Source organism: Schistocerca nitens, chromosome 1, assembly GCF_023898315.1.
Source record: "Schistocerca nitens isolate TAMUIC-IGC-003100 chromosome 1, iqSchNite1.1, whole genome shotgun sequence".
NCBI lineage: Eukaryota > Metazoa > Arthropoda > Insecta > Orthoptera > Acrididae > Schistocerca > Schistocerca nitens.
In genome coordinates, this window is record NC_064614.1 from 419075255 (window position 1) to 419093493 (window position 18239).

The following is an 18239-nucleotide window of genomic DNA, read 5'->3' on the forward strand; positions in this document are numbered from 1 at the left end:
GGAGGTGGGAGTCGGTTGAACTTCCATTGGGAGAGGATAGCAAGGCACAGATGTACAGGGCTATTACAAATGATTGAAGCGATTTCATAAATTCACTGTAGCTCCATTCATTGACATATGGTCACGACACACTACAGATACGTAGAAAAACTCATAAAGTTTTGTTCGGCTGAAGCCGCACTTCAGGTTTCTGCCGCCAGAGCGCTCGAGAGCGCAGTGAGACAAAATGGCGACAGGAGCCGAGAAAGCGCATGTCGTGCTTGAAATGCACTCACATCAGTCAGTCATAACAGTGCAACGACACTTCAGGACGAAGTTCAACAAAGATCCACCAACTGCTAACTCCATTCGGCGATGGTATGCGCAGTTTAAAGCTTCTGGATACCTCTGTAAGGGGAAATCAACGGGTCGGTCAGCAGTGAGCGAAGAAACGGTTGAACGCGTGCGGGCAAGTTTCACGCGTAGCCTGCGGAAGTCGACGAATAAAGCAAGCAGGGAGCTAAACGTACCATAGGATGGTGCTCCACAGCACTTCCATCATGATGTTCAGCATTTCTTAAACAGGAGATTGGAAAACCGATGGATTGGTTGTGGTGGAGATCATGATCAGCAATTCATGTCATGGCCTCCACGCTCTCCCGACTTAACCCCATGCGATTTCTTTCTGTGGGGTTATGTGAAAGATCAGTGTTTAAACCTCCCCTACCAAGAAACGTGCCAGAACTGCGAGCTTGCATCAACGATGCTTTCGAACTCATTGATGGGGACATGCTGCGCCGAGTGTGGGGGGAACTTGATTATCGGCTTGATGTCTGCCGAATCACTAAAGGGGCACATATCGAACATTTGTGAATGCCTAAAAAAAACTTTTTGAGTTTTTGTATGTGTGTGCAAAGCATTGTGAAAATATCTCAAATAATAAAGTTATTGTAGAGCTGTGAAATCGCTTCAATCATTTGTAATAACCCTGTACATGGAGGCAATGACAAGCATATGATGCTGCAGGGTAGCCGTATTGGAGGTAAGAGGATAGGATATGGTGTTCCAAGATTGGGTTTTCCATCTTATGTGTGGGGTTCAAAGATGTTATGGGAATAAAAGGTGAGAGGACTGGATGAGCTGGAACATGTTGTGAGCTAGGGATGTTAGACAGATGCAGAAGACAAGGTGGTGTGCATATCTCTTAAGAATTTTAATACAGACAGCTCATTAGTCATTTTATGTAGCTCCTTTACCAGCACACATCATAAGCTGTGCACTGTAGAGACCATATCTAAAAAACAGCCATAAAAATATATGTGATCATTTTATTTCATATCTGCACAGTTTATTGTCCCATGAAAAATTTTTTCTACAATATGAATCAAAATAATAGTGTGATGGATGGCCTAGAGAATGGACACTATGATACATGTATAGGGTGGTGATTCCCTAGACTGAGGATGGAACCACAAGCAACCATGACAGTCTTTCAGATTGATGTTGAAATACTTTTAGTCACTGAGTGTTTGTGTTACAGGAATGCGATTCGGGCTGATGTCAGCGAAGGCTGGTGTTGCACATGTGCTGTCACAGTTTGAGGTGTCTGTGGCAGCAGATACACCAGTGCCACTCCCAATGGCAACCCGCGGCATTGTTGCCTCGACCGTGGGTGGCGTGCCACTCAGGTTCCGGAGTGATCCACTGGTGGAGCTAGCATGCTCTGTCTGACATTGTCAAAGATGCTATCAGTCACTTGCAAATGTATTCATTTGTTACTTATCTGGCAATAAATACCATTTACTGATATTGAAAAGTATTCTCACTAACTACTAACTCACTCTGTTAGTTGACTGGTCAGGTTGTGAAAAGAGAGATAAAAATTAAATGCTTTCCTTAGTAAAAATCCCGTTACCTACCACAATGTTTTCTGGACATCTAGTCCCTCCAAATTCTAGGGCTTCTAGCAAATCCTTGACTGTTTAGCACTTTTCTTCACTTGTTACATTGCTTATCCCCCCCCATAACTGAATCCTTTCATCTACATAACCATAACCTACTTCAGACTGCTTTCTCTACATCTGAAAATCATTTTCAGTGTTAACAGAATATCTCCCTTACCCTCTACCCCGCATCAGACCGTGGCTGGTGAGTGGAACACAATCATGTTGGTTGTAATAAGAATAAACTGGTAAAGATGAGATATTTCCTGATTGCAATTTTCAAACTTTATGCTGAATCTTGCAGTCGAGTTGCTTAGTCTACAAAAAGATTTTATTATGAACTAAAACCATGTTTCCACAGTATTGCAACAAATCAATCTAACTATAACAAATCTGATTTTTTATGCTTTAAGTGTGCATATTTTTCCTGTAATATCTCTTGAGCACATATAGACTACTGTTGTTTGTATAGTGTTGTTTGTTGTGGTGCAGAGAGAAAATGAAATCCAACATTACTAACTCCCTACGTATAGCGCTACGCAAACCATTTAACTCAACATCCCATATCTCACATGCTGTCACACCATGACAAACTGCTGAGGACTGAGATGTCAGGCAGGACAATGTAGCATGATCTGGTGATTAGAAATTACATGCCAACCTGGTTTTCCCAATTGCCTAGTAATGAAAACAGCATTAGAACCACAAGCGTCACCACAATAGTTAGTGTTAATTAGCTTGACCATTGAGACAGTCATTCCATAAAATAAATTTGGACTGACTTACTTTGTACAAATTTTAATTATGGATGCAGATATTGCAAAACAGTTCAAACGTTTATAACCAATTACATTATTAAACAAGTTTCAAATGAACATTTCAGTTCAAATTTATATACATAGGCAATGCATTTTTTCTGCTATTGCGCTATATGGTTACCAGCATTCAGCACATCACATAGAAATTAATGGAAAATTGTCACTGAGCATACAACCATATCTCACTCTGCGTCATAAAGCTGGCCCTAGGTGAAAAAACTGTAAACTCACTTGGCATGTGACTGCAGTAGATACAGGGACTAGTGAACCTGGCAACACTTCACAATTGCTAAATATGTATTTGAATCGCATGTATGTTGTAACCTTGTTATCCCGCCCTCCCTCTATCCATCTCCTCCTCCCTCTATGTGTCCATCTCCTATTCCTTCCCCTCTCTCTGTCCATCACCACCTCCTCCCCCTTTCCCTGACCATCTGGTTGTTGGCCCTCTCCACATCCATTTCCTCCCCCTCCCTCTGTATACATCTATTTTTCCCACTTCACTCTGACATTGAGTCTTCTTTATAATTATTACCTTCAAAATTGAAATTGCTTTTATTGAAGAGTAAATCAGTTGGGATCATTGGTATAAGGAGTATGAAAGACATCTCTAGCTATGGGATCTGCAAGGATAATAGCTTCAGTGATAGTATTTCATGTACTATAGTTTTCATTTGCGAATGGATACGATGACGTAGTTTCAGATGATTCAGATTCCACAATAGTATTCTAATCATAAGCCAAAGAGCCATAAATAAAATGTTCATCTTTTCAGTGAAAACTAACTGCAAGGAAAAGAAACAAAGCCACAGATAGTTGTATATACAATACCTGTTTATATTTATATATAAGGAGAAAGAATAAATATGTGATAAACATTTTTCTAATGGTTTAAATGCCCTCCTTTCATACTCAAAACTTGTTGCAAGAAGAAAAATGAATTGCACATATACGCTGTTTCTGTCGCAACATTTATTAGAGTACCATGTAGAAATCTGAAGGAAATTGCTCAATAATTTTTTAAGATTGTTGCTAACTATATTTCCCCTTTATAAGGATGTTCATTTTAACTGAAGACATTGAAATATCTTGAAAACTACACCCTGGATAAAAAAGTTATAATTCCAATTTGCCTTGAAGGTGGACATCCAGAAACACCTAACTCAACTTGTCAACCCCTCCATGCTTGGGTGGCAGGGGGCAGCTTTGAAATATTTGATGGGAACCCCCATTCTTTTATTGCAGTTTACAATTCTACAGCAAAATCTACACACATTTTGCATGAAGCATTTTCTTCATTTTGTCAGAGATGGCATTGTAATTGGACGAACAGATATGGGTATACAGTTGTAATTTATGACATTCTACTCAATGGCCCATGATATCCAATGTCATGTGGGACACCATCGTCATGCTGTGAGGGTAGGACAGGCCAGTATTTCATAACTTCTAATTGGAAAGCCCGTTCACAATGCTATATTCCTCTGATATATAGAAGAGAATACTACTCGATGTGCTACGGTGGCTGTATAACGAACTTCGACATATTATAACAGGAAGTACACTGTGAAATGAGCTCATGTATCATGCAGGTATAGAACAGATAGTGGCTCTAAACATTGCAATAGTTGCACAGTGTTTATTGCCTGTACATCTACTTACCATTTGGAGGACAGATGTGCAAGTGGATGATGAATGTTGCAACCACAGAATAAAAAATTAATATGATCCTGATTTACGGAGAATTTAGGAGAGCTGCTGAGGCTGCTATTGCCTTGTATTCCAAGCATTTTCCAGAGAAAGCCCACTCTCGTTTGTCATTTTACATGGTTGTGAGCACCTTTGTGTCTGTTGGCAGTGTACAGACCGGCAAAGGGAAATGAAGCAAACGTGTTACAGAAGAAGCTAATGAAATAGCTGTACTAACGGCAGCGCACCGCAACCCACAGATAAGCACCTCAAAATTATACCAAGATTCTGGTATGTCTGTAGGTAGTATTGTCACAATACTGCTTCGTCGCATTTATCGTCCATGCCACATGTCATAGCATCAAGAACTCAAGGGCACTGATTTCCATAACCAGTTGACTGGGCACGTCAACAAATTCAAGTTACTCCCACATTATTTGCCAAAGAACTGTCTTCCGATGAGTCTACATTCACAATCCATGGTACCGTTAAAAGGGATAAGATGCATTACTGGAGTGTAGACAATCACCACTGGTTACGGCAAGTTGACTATCAGTGCCCTTGTTTGGTTAATGTATGCTGTGGTATCATGGGGAACAAACTCATTGGCCCATATTTTATTGATGGCACATTGAATGGACTCAAATAAAGAAAGCTTTTTGGAACAGGAACTACTACAGGATGTTGTCCTGGACGTTCGACAATATATGTGCTTTCAGCATGGGATGTATTAGACCATGTTTACATTGGGTGGTAAATCGGCAGAGGTGGCCCTATTACTTGGCCTACTACATCACCAGATTTGAAGACGCTGGGTTTCTTTCTGTGAAGATATTTAAACGATAAGGTGCTGCAGCAAGTGCCAACAGGACGTGAAGACATAGTCGACCACATCAGAAACTCCTGTGCCTACATTCCCACAGATATGCTTCCGTCCTATGTTCGGTCATTTTAAAACCGTATCACTACATGTATTGAAATTGGCAGTACTATGATTGAACTCTTACTGTAATTGGAAAAGTAGAGTAGCATTCACTTCAAGCCACAGTGGCATATTGAATAGTTCCCTGTGTGATATGTCTAAGGACTATAACGTTGCAAATTGGGTTTCCAATTAGAAATTATGAAATACTGGCCTGTCCTACCCTCGCAGCATGGAGGTGGGGTCCCACTTGCCTCTGGATATTCAAGGACCATTGACTAGAATGTCGTAAATTACGATTGTGCACCCACTGCTATTCCTCCTATTACAGCACCACCTGTGGCGAATGAAGTGAATATTTCAGACAAAATGTATGTGGATTTTGCCATATAATTGTAATGTGCAATTAAAAATGGGGGTTCCCACTGAATATTTCAAAGTTGTCTCCACCACCCACGTACGTATGTTATCATCAGATGTCCATCTATGAGCCAAACAAATTCAAATTAAAACTTTTTTTTTTTTTATCCAATGAGTAGTTTTCGAGATGTTTCAATGTCTTCAGTTAAAACAAACACCCTGTATATAACATATCTATATTTATAAATTAAAAAATGTAAACACACTTCATGTTACAATTGTGCAACAGTCTGTGAAATGGTCACTAAACTGAGTCATAAATTGGGAATTCGCCTATTCACAGTGAGAAGCATGTGTGCATTCTGGTAGGCCTGCAATGCCAACCACCATATGAGAAAAATTCCATCTTTCTTTTTTTTAGCTGTATCATTTGTCTGGTGTGAGTACAAGAAAGCTGTAGTAACTGCTGCACTTGTAACACACACTGATGGCTATTTGTGCAAGTATGAGTAATGACAAAAGTATCTGACTTAATTGTTGGGGAGCAGGAATTTTTTTGTGTGTGTATTGGGGGTAAAACCTTTTGATTTTGTCAGTAAGCATGGTACTATTAGATTAATATTCTTTTTAGTATACTTTTATGTAATAACTCCCCTACTTGGCTACCAATGCTCTCCTCACAGCTGCGGTACTTTCCATACATGGTTTAACCTGATAGTTGGATTCCAAGGAAGTAGTTCTTACTCTAACAGTATGTACATTTGCACACCTGGTCAAGACAGGGCAACATAGTTACCACTTCTCAAAATGCTTTACAAAATTCTCGAGAATCTGGTTCCATCACAAGATGATTTTACACATAAAAATGTGCATACAAAAAATATTTTGCACTTGAGAGTAACCACAACATAAAACATTTGTATCTGTATGTAACTCTCCCGGAAGAATCATCAAACTGAAGAAACAAAAGACATGAAACGTATACATTAGCCATGCTTGAAAGAAAAGAGGCACCGATAATCTCCTCCTTTTGTTCGTCTATAGAATAGCCAACTTACACTCATTTGACTTGACATGAAATAGTTTCTTCATTCAGAGATTCAGCTCAGAAAACTGGCGATCCAAATAATGAAAATTTCCTCAGAATATTGAGCTCAAGTCTCCACAATCTAGTTCTTGTAAAACACATTACCATGATCAGAGACTGAGAAGATCAGGAAAGCATTTACCAATGCATTCTTGTCAAGTGATACTCGGAATGAAATTATTTCTAGTTGTGCCCCTGATGTTGGTGTGCCATCTTGGAATCAAAAGAAAATGAGAAGTGTTATTCAATTATTGTTGATGCAACTCCTGACTCAAATCATATTGACCGAACAACATTCATCCTGCATTATATTTACAGCAAGAAGGGAACTGATAAATATGATACAAATGAACAGTTTTTGGAATTCGTTGATTGTAATCAGAAAATGGGAGTTATTAGTGCATATTTAATTTTATTAAAACTTCTGAAACACACTATTCCAATCAGTGAATCTGCGGGCAAGTTTATGACAACCAAAATAGTACGAGGGTTATCGGACAGTAAGGAATGACCGGTCGCAAAATGGAAACCACAGGGAAAATCTGAAGCAGTTTCGCACAGGTGTGTTGGGCAGTGTCTAGTATCCCCGTCGATCACGTTACATCGTTCTTTTTAGTTCTGAGCACACAGCGAGCACATAAAGATACCTAGAACAATAGTGTCTCCCACCAAGTACGACGGCCTGGTGAGAAATTTCACCTGAAGCTATGCAGCCAACATTACATAACTGTTGTGCGTTTTCTTCTTAAAGACAATTCTCAGGTGCATTCTGCAGGGGTAATGAAGATGCTCCTACATTGTTTTCAATTGTAAATGTTTGATTACCCACAATACAGCCCGTAATTGTCTGACTCTGAGTTTCACCTCTGCTCACATGAACCGCTGGCTATGAAGGCAACATTTTGGCACAGACAACAAACTGTAGGACAGCATACGGAATTGGCAGAAAGCACTGGCAGCTTCCTTCTATAACAAGGGTATTGGAAAGTTGGTACAAAGCTACGACAAATATCTAAGTGGAATCAGTGTGTTTCAGCTTCTTTACAACTTGTTCAGTAGCAGTCCATTTGTTCCGAAACAGTGTTGCAAGTCCTTTGTATTCCAATTTGATACTCGTGTGAGTGCTCAGGCTGACACTTAAGACCAGTAGCAGCCATTTAAATAATACCGCCTTTGTTGCTGATACTCTCACCAAGTCAAATTTGTCTGCTGAAATATGTTCTGTGGTACAGGGTATTCTGGATTATGCGATATCATTCAAGTGTTTAATAATGGCATCAATTTAGCTAATTCTTAGTACCAATTGACTACAGAAGCATATTACTACAAGACGAGAAATAATAACACTGATGTTGGTGCAAGGCACTTTGAGAGCTTATTAAATGACAAAACATCTTGGCAAAAATTGCAACACCATTCTCTCTGATCTAAAGTTGTTGTCTCTGCAGTTAATGTCAACCCTGAATTTCCAGAGGTGAGAACTAAGAAGAGAAAATCATTTCACATTGAAACGAGGAATGAAGTATGAAATATGCTATCCCGGCTGAGACACAAAGTTGAAATATGCTCACTATTTCTTATTTACTTAAATTTGGCATATTTCGTGACAGTACCTTTTCCGTTAGATGTTTACAAGGCGATATTGGTCTTGGCTTCAGTTGTCTAGTTGAAGTATGATTCCACAATGCATCTTTGTCGGCTGCAGAAATGACCTGGTTCAATGTGTTTGCCTCATTTTTGGTGCTTCAAATACCATTTCTTCGAATGTAGTTTCTTCTTATAGTTTATATATAAAAAAATAGTAACATAATTCAAAATTATTTATGACGGCGACCTGCACATTCTTCTTCCGTCAACACACACCAAGAGTTAACTGCCGACTGACTATAATGTATAATCAAAGACAACTCCAGCGTCAAAGACATTTTACACAACACACAAGCTTCATATGCTTTCACTCTCAAAAATATAAGTAAGTTAACATATAATAAGGCAAATTATAATAAAAATTCTGACAAAAAATTAAAGAAAACATTTACAATTTGGTATCGAATAATCCTGTAAAAAAAATACCACATCTCCCAGATCCATTACAACTGCTCGCCAGGGCTTTTGTTATTATGAACATATACAACAAAATCACGACCACTCTCAGTAATGGATCTGTATTACACAATTAGTACATTAATGATGCAGTCTGATAACCTCTTCCAAATTTGGACTCTTTGAATCTGTGTATTTGTTACTGGCTGTTGTTGCAATGATTCTTCCCCATGAATCTCATACATAAAAAATTCAAGTAAAGAAATTATTTACATGACAAATATACATGGTATAAAACATACCTGAGAAATATTCTAACATACAGCATACAGATTGAAAATAATAGAAAGGTAAAACTCATTTCCTAGAATAAGATTTAAATATTTTTTATATTAATGTTGATTTCATTATGCTTACATATTGTACAGTAAAAATGATACTGGACATATATAGTGTAGTGTTTTTTTTTCTCTATATACACTCCTGGAAATTGAAATAAGAACACCGTGAATTCATTGTCCCAGGAAGGGGAAACTTTATTGACACATTCCTGGGGTCAGATACATCACATGATCACACTGACAGAACCACAGGCACATAGACACAGGCAACAGAGCATGCACAATGTCGGCACTAGTACAGTGTATATCCACCTTTCGCAGCAATGCAGGCTGCTATTCTCCCATGGAGACGATCGTAGAGATGCTGGATGTAGTCCTGTGGAACGGCTTGCCATGCCATTTCCACCTGGCGCCTCAGTTGGACCAGCGTTCGTGCTGGACGTGCAGACCGCGTGAGACGACGCTTCATCCAGTCCCAAACATGCTCAATGGGGGACAGATCCGGAGATCTTGCTGGCCAGGGTAGTTGACTTACACCTTCTGGAGGACGTTGGGTGGCACGGGATACATGCGGACGTGCATTGTCCTGTTGGAACAGCAAGTTCCCTTGCCGGTCTAGGAATGGTAGAACGATGGGTTCGATGACGGTTTGGATGTACCGTGCACTATTCAGTGTCCCCTCGACAATCACCAGTGGTGTACGGCCAGTGTAGGAGATCGCTCCCCACACCATGATGCCGGGTGTTGGCCCTGTGTGCCTCGGTCGTATGCAGTCCTGATTGTGGCGCTCACCTGCACGGCGCCAAACACGCATATGACCATCATTGGCACCAAAGCAGAAGCGACCCTCATCGCTGAAGACGACACGTCTCCATTCGTCCCTCCATTCACGCCTGTCGCGACACCACTGGAGGCGGGCTGCACGATGTTGGGGCGTGAGCGGAAGACGGCCTAACGGTGTGCGGGACCGTAGCCCAGCTTCATGGAGACGGTTGTGAATGGTCCTCGCCAATACCCCAGGAGCAACAGTGTCCCTAATTTGCTGGGAAGTGGCGGTGCGGTCCCCTACGGCACTGCGTAGGATCCTACGGTCTTGGCGTGCATCCGTGCGTCGCCGCGGTCCGGTCCCAGGTCGACGGGCACGTGCACCTTCCGCCGACCACTGGCGACAACATCGATGTACTGTGGAGACCTCACGCCCCACGTGTTGAGCAATTCGGCGGTACGTCCACCCGGCCTCCCGCATGCCCACTATACGCCCTCGCTCAAAGTCCGTCAACTGCACATACGGTTCACGTCCACGCTGTCGCGGCATGCTACCAGTGTTAAAGACTGCGATGGAGCTCCGTATGCCACGGCAAACTGGCTGACACTGACGGCGGCGGTGCACAGCTAGCGGTGCGCAGCTAGCGCCATTCAACGGCCAACACCGCGGTTCCTGGTGTGTCCGCTGTGCCGTGCGTGTGATCATTGCTTGTACAGCCCTCTCGCAGTGTCCGGAGCAAGTATGGTGGGTCTGACACACCGGTGTCAATGTGTTCTTTTTTCCATTTCCAGGAGTATATTTGCCTTTTATATATTTTTACTTCTGATTTTCTTTTTTTAATTTTATTTATTTTTTTACTCATGTTTTTTTCCTTTTGTATATTTTTTTGCTTATTATTTTCTTTTTAAAATTTTTTTACTCATTTTTTTGTATTTTTTGCTTACGATTTTCTTCTTTTAGTACAGCTAAAGATACATCAGTATTATCTAAATTTTTTGCAATTATTTATGTACACTTGCCTCTCTACTACAATATTACTACAAGTCACATTCTTATGAAGAGTACTTTCACTCCCCACATCAGTATAAACAACAATAAATTGCTTATATATCATGAGGCTTTATCTAAAATTGGTTTTGAAACTTATACCTTTGCATGCATGTCCTCACATGCATGCCTTCACCCACAGGGAAGACTTAGCTTCCAAAAATTAGAAAAATTCAGAAATGCTCACTAGGGAGACTTTTTTTGTAAAAAAGTAAAAATAAATCTTTCTCTCATTCTTTGTTACAACAGTGTTTTTTCATCAGTTTCAATTAACATGTTACTTCAAATTATTAATTTATACATGCAAATATACATACTTGGTTGTACAGGTAGTTTTGTTCTAACAAACATATTCCAGTGGAGGACTTTTGTTTTAGATGATAATAGGGTATTTAAATTTCGAAATTATGATTTCTGTTTATATAGTTTCAAAGAGACAACATTCCTGAGACCAAATAATTTCTTTGACTTAGGATACACCAAACAATAAGCATTAGGGTGTGGATATTCTATGACTTCAAAAGGCCCAATATAGATATCAAAGAATTTTTTAATTTCTGAAGTTAACGTTTTTGATTTTTCATGAGATTTGACCAGAACAAGATACCCAATTTTGAAAGTGGTTAATTTTACCCTATTGTTATGTCTTTTATTCCTCTTGTTTCCTCATAATTTCCTTGACAATATCTTTTCTCTCTTGCATAGTTAAAGGTGTACATTTAGGAAATTCAATAAGTTCTGATATAAGATTTGGAGGTCTAATATTAAACATAATCTCATACGGTGAAAATCCTGTGGAACTATGTTGTAGGCTATTCATAATATCTTCAAAATTTCGAATGTGCTCAAACCAGGTTGGATGTTTATGGCTACAATAGGTTCTACAAAGTCTCCCAATTTCCCTCATATATCTATCTGCAGGATTCGTGCATGAAGAATAAACAGATATAAGTATATGCTTCAATTCTGATCTTTCAACAAACTTTTTCCAAATTTTAGAGGTGAACTGGAACCATTATCTGATAATATAGCTTTTGGTTTACCCACCTGTGCGAAATAATCCCTTTCAATTTTTATTATAATTTCATGGCTAGTAGCTTTTTTCACTGGATATAGTTTAATTAATTTTGAAAATACATCTAACGTAACAAATATGTAACAGTGACCACCTTCACTCTTTGGTAACATTCCATATAAGTTCATAGCGATAAGATCTAAAGGTTTTTTCGGAATACTGTTTTGCATCTCTCCACCACATCTTTGATTGCTAACTTTAACTCTCTGACATTTGTCACAGGTTGCCAACTCTTTTCTTACCTTCTTTCCAATATTGTAAAAATAATATTTTCTTGTACCTTTTGAATGCACTTCTGTATCCCACAATGACCAAAACTTTCATGTATGTAAATGATCAGCTTATCAGCATCTGCCTCTGGCCAACAGTTTCCAATTATCAGAATCTACATCTGTTCTCCGAAATAAAATCCCCTTACGTAATTTGTAAAATTTATCAAGTTTCTCATACCCCTTCTTGCCTAAACATTCTTTGATTAATTTCCAACTCTGATCCAAATTTTGATTTTTTCTAATTTTGTTACACATAGCTCTAATCGTTTTCTCATTTTCCACCCATTTCAAGCATCTAATTTTGAATTGCTTTTCCTCCTCTTTTTCAAAAATCTCCTTTTGTCCCTCAATTGGTAACCTTGAATGTGAATCAGCTACTACATTCTCAGAACCTTTTATGTGTTTGATTTCAAAGTCAAACTTTTGCAGAAATATTGCCCATTTGGTCAATCTACTGTGGTATAATTTGCACTCTTGTAAGTAACTCAAAGCTTTGTGATCCGAAAGTACTATGGTTTTATGTCCAATAAGGTAAATTCTAAATTTTGTAAAAGCCCAATGAATTGCCAAAAGTTCCTTCTCTGTGACTGTATAATTTTTTTCATGCTTGAGCAACATTCTGCTTGCAAATGCTATGGTACTATGTATCTTAACTCCATTCTCTACTTTTTCTTGAAATAACTCTGCTCCAAGCCCATAATTACTGCTATCAGTGTTCAAACAAAATGGTAAATTAAAATCAGGTCTGTGTAATAAGTGTTGCTTCCACAATTCTTGCTTAATTTTATCAAACTCTTCCTGACAACTTTTATCCCAAACCCAAACAGTGTTTTTTTAAGTAACTGAATTAAACATGGTGCATTCAGACTCTGATCACTTATAAGTTTTCGGTAATAACCGCATAACCCAGTGAACGACTTTAATTGTTTTTTAGTCTTAGGAATAAGAATTTCTGAAATTGCTTTAATTTTTTCTGGATCTGCCAAAATTCCCTTGTCTGTGACAACATGACCCAAAAATTTTAATTCAGAAACTGCAAATTTACATTTTTCTAATTTCAATGTCATCCCCCCTTTTCTAAGTTTTTCACAAACTGACTTCAAAATCGAAAAATGTGCCTCCCAATTTTGCCCTGTAACCAAAATGTCATCTACATAAATTATCAGTTTAGACGCAAGTTCTTGCCCCAGTACATGATCCAAAGCTCATATAAATTCAGAAACAGAAGAATTTAACCCAAATGGCACAACACAATATTGGTAACTCTTACCATTGTACAAGAAAGCAGTATATTTCCTAGAATTAACCGAAAGTAGTACCTGATGAAAACCCGAAGTTAGATCCAAACTTGACATATATTTTATATCTGTAAATTTATAGAGTAACTCATCAATATTTTTGGGATGGTCTGTCTGCCTAAACAAAATTTTGTTTAAGTGTCTAAAGTCCAAAACCAATCTTACTCCACCATCTTTTTTCGGAACTACTACTAGAGGATTATTATATGCACTGATACTCCTTTCTATTATATTACATCCTTCCATCTTTTTCAGCTCTTTCTCAACAGCAGGTCTTTTTGATATTGCAATACTGTATGGTTTTATGAAAAATGGTTCATGAGGTTTTACCTGAAGCTCACACTGATAACCCTTTACCCTACCAGGTATGTCACTGAAAACATCACTGTATTCCCACAGCAGATTTTCTAACTATTGTTTTTGCTCCCCAGATAAATTTTGTGTTTCTGAAATTTTCAAATTTACTAAATTCCCAAATTGAAATTCATCAGTATCAAATCTATGAATTTCAATATTCTCCAATCTATTTTCTTTTAGTAAATTGATACTGTCAAAATTTCCATTACTCTGATCACCAAGTGTGTTCACAAAATTTGTCTGAATGTATTCCCTTTCACTAGTTTCTATCAAAAGTTTCTTCCAACCCAATCAAATGCTGTATTTACTTTTACTATCCAATTCATACCCAAAAGAAAATCCTCATTAAATTCCTGAATTACAAAACATCCATGTGTGAACAACTTGCCTTCAATTAAAAATGTCACTAAAGCCTGGCTTTTTACAAATTTACTGCTCTTCCCAGTAGCACCTTTTATCTTTACCCCAACTGGCATTTCAACATAATCTTTCCCCGCTTTCAATTTCTTGCTTAACCTTTCAGATATTCCCGAGATCTCACTTCCTGTATCAATTAAACATTTACCAATCCATGACCCAATTTGATCTTTTATATAAGGACTGCAAAGTTGATCACTTTTCTCAGAACCTGTATCCCCATGTAATAAATCACTTTCAATTTCCCCAAACCTATACTTATGAGAATCATATGGTAATATCATTATATGTATTATTTGTCACAGTTATAAAATTTGCACAAGATACAAAATTGTCATTAGTACTCTCTATTATCTCAAATAGCCAAGAATTTTCATCCAAATCACATTGTATACTATTGAAGTACTTATCCTTCAGCTTTTCAAAAATAAAATATCTCATCTTTTTCCACCACTCAGGACATACAGTTTCACATACATTAATAAGCATCTTTCTAAAGTTCTTGTCAAAATAAATAGTTTCACTGTTCAGCCATAGATTCATAAGAAATGTGTGTGTGTGTGTGTCATTAGTATCTGTAAAAGTTTCACTTAGGCTAGAAGTTATATATGTGTCATCATTATTTGTGTAGTCAGATTCTTTACCAGCAACATCAAAATTCACACTTTTACATACACCCAGCTTGTGAGCCTTATTCATCCCGGTAACATCCCTGGGAATTTCTATAACATTTTTACTATTTAATCCATTTTCAACCATGTGTATACCCAACTCCCTATTTAAACTAATGAAATACCTTTCCTCAACATCATCATCAATACCATTACCATCATTGTCAACTTTATTATCAACGTCATTATCATTACACATTTTCAGGTCATACACATTCAAATTATCCCCCAAAATATAATTTCCCCTTTCTAAAGTTACCAGATCCCTTTCACCAATATTTTCTTTCTCACAGCATGCATTCTCTCTTTCATTCACACACGTCTCTGAACTACTACAAATTACATCATCTGACAAAGTGTTGTTCTTTTCTGCCCAAGCGTAAAACTCTGTTAAATTAAATGAATCACAATTACTTTTATCTACTGTATATTATTGTGTACTGAAAATTTTATCTTTATCAATATCATCATTATTTTCCTCTTGAAATTTCTTCAATAAGTAACAACTAATGACCTCATGTGATAGCTTAGGTTTGGAACGGTCATGTTTGGGTTTATGATAGTCACATCCATTGGTCATTTCATCATGCTCACCTTCTGCCTCAACCTTGCGGATCTTCAAGGGGGTGTCTACTCGTTTTTTATTTCCTGAATTACAACTGGTTCCTGTTTGAAAACATTTACAATTTGGTATCGACAATTCGGTAAAAAAAATACCACATCTCCCAGATCCATTACAAGTAGCAGATATGAATTAGGAAAATTTATTAAAATAACATTTTATGTCATTATTAACAATCTAGTATCTTACTTGAAAACCCAATTAGAAACAGTGAAGCTTTTAGATCAAACATTTGGCTTTTTTTTTGTAAATACCTGAAGATGACCGACCATCAAGTCACTGAGATGTGCAAGTTATTTATCAATGATGCCACATGAGATTTAGAAGAAGAAATTAAATATTTGAAAACAACTCATTTTAAACTCTGAATGCATTACTTTGTAACCATTAGAACTCTTGACTAAGGGACCAGACTTCTCGTCCACGTACAATTCAGTGTAATACTTTGTCTTTTGTTTTAAAGTGAAGTGAATAGAAATTAAATCAATTTAAAAAATAAAACTGAGTAGAGTGTACAAACATGTTTTACAGTAGTTCATTCTTGAGTAGCACCTGAAGCCGAATTTGTAAGTTTACAAGTCATGTTAGTTTTCTACCACGTCACTGTCTCCACCACATCTTGGCAGCAAAAAAAAATCCTTGGGGAGGGCTGAAAGGGGGAGTAAGGGTTCCACTTACCTTTTCCCTATACCCATGTGCTTAAAATTACGGTCCAAAATGCACACTACACTATACCCACAGACTAAAAGTTCACCAGTCTGGGAGGGTCCAAACACCACAGGCCTTAGTATCGTGTCCACCCACCTCTTGATCTCTCCCCCCCCCCCCCCCCCCTAGAGGCACTATCTCCACTCTCCACTTTCTTCTCCACTGCCACTGACCCACTACTATTCTCTTATATCACAAAAAAGTGAGAATAGGTTTGTTTGCATGATGATATTTTTGGTGAGGAAGGCAGAATGAGGATTGAGATGAGGACTGAGGCAGCTGATTCCTCATTATCTTCACATTCTTTTTCAGTTTGTTCTTTTTAATTTGCACACTTTATTCTTCATACTCCCAGTTTAGCGACCTTTCTTTTTTAAATTTTTGCAAAGAGATCATGGGGGCTTAGTGCCATCAGGATATTTTTCTGGAAGTACCACCACCACTACTGTTCCAACAGTTAGATGACATTTGTTGTAAACTAAAACTATATCCACTTTTTAAAGGTCATATGTGTTGTAAAAGCTTGACTAGCTTCGTGAACAAGTTGTCTCTTCACCATAATAGCAAAGCACAAACTGATGGGCTTCAAGCACATTTGCTTATATTTGGTACGGTAGGTCCGATGTTTGCTGGAACTCTTCTCCAGATGGTGGAGTAGTGTTTTGTGGCACTAATGTCTTAACCATTTCATCAACTTCCACCTGTATTACATCACTGAAGTCCACTTCAAAGACGCCCTCTAATGGCGCCGGATAGTATATCGACAAATTTTATTTCCTTATGCGGTTCATTGTTCTGAGTAAGCCTTTATAGTTGATATCACTTCATTAGCTTTTCTACGTTCTTATGAATTTATACTGAAAAGAACCTCAATTAGAACTGCAGGCACAGTACAGATAATTTTAAACATTTAAGCTCAGAGTTTTGCAGTACTGAGAATATCAGATTTTGGAGATGCGAAAGTCTCACTTTCATCCAAGAAATGTGGAACAGCAGCATATCCCTGTGATAGCTCTCACCAAGGAAGCAAGTGTGTTACACCCAAGTGTATATGCAATGTCCATTCTAGACCCTCTAGCAACAGCTCTTTTGATCAGTTGGGCCTACTGACAACAGATTCACAGTACATTCTCCCCCAGATAGGAGTATGGGAATAGCTATTGTGGACACAACGATAATAGCAAAACAGCCACAGGTATTTGTGACCAGACTTTTTAATGACATGTTTCGAAAATATCATCAGACTCACTCAAGAGGACAGATAGCATACAATGTACAGAGTGAACTTAAGTGTGCTATATTGATTAGGAAATATTCAATATGGCACACTTAAGTTCACCTAGTACATTGTATGGTGGCTGCTGCTGTAATTAAATCTGATACAACATTCTCTACCTTACGAAGTTTATTTTGAACTATTAATCACTGTTCAAGAACAGTAGCAACATTCTTAAATGACTTAGGACTTACAGTGTTCAGCACTCAGACTTGGTGCAGCACAGGCAGGAGGAAGATAAACAGCCATATATATATATATATATATATATATATATATATATATATATATATATATTAAAACCCACATCCTTTCGTCTTTCCCTCTCCTTCCCTCTTTCCTGATGAGGCAACAGTTTGTTGCGAAAGCTTGAATTTTGTGTGTGTGTTTGTGTTTGTTTGTGTGTCTATCGACCTGCCAGTGCTTTCGTTCGGTAAGTCACATCATCTTTGTTTTTAGATATATTTTTCCCACATGGAATGTTTCCCTCTATTATATTCCTGGAAGGTTTGGAGTGGAATTTCTGACTTCCAGCCTTGCATCTCAAT

The 18239-nt window shown here is 38.1% G+C and overlaps 1 protein-coding gene across 1 annotated transcript in view; it reads left to right on the top strand.

The window, feature by feature from the left end:
* Nucleotides 1-1788, top strand: part of LOC126250132 (cytochrome P450 6k1-like) — a 162100-nt gene extending 160312 nt beyond the window's left edge. The window contains exon 9 of the mRNA XM_049951534.1: nt 1520-1788. Within this exon, the coding sequence (XP_049807491.1) occupies nt 1520-1710 (191 nt within the window). The 3' untranslated portion in view covers nt 1711-1788. The remainder of the gene's footprint in view (nt 1-1519) is intronic.
* Nucleotides 1789-18239: the final 16451 nt, after the last annotated feature.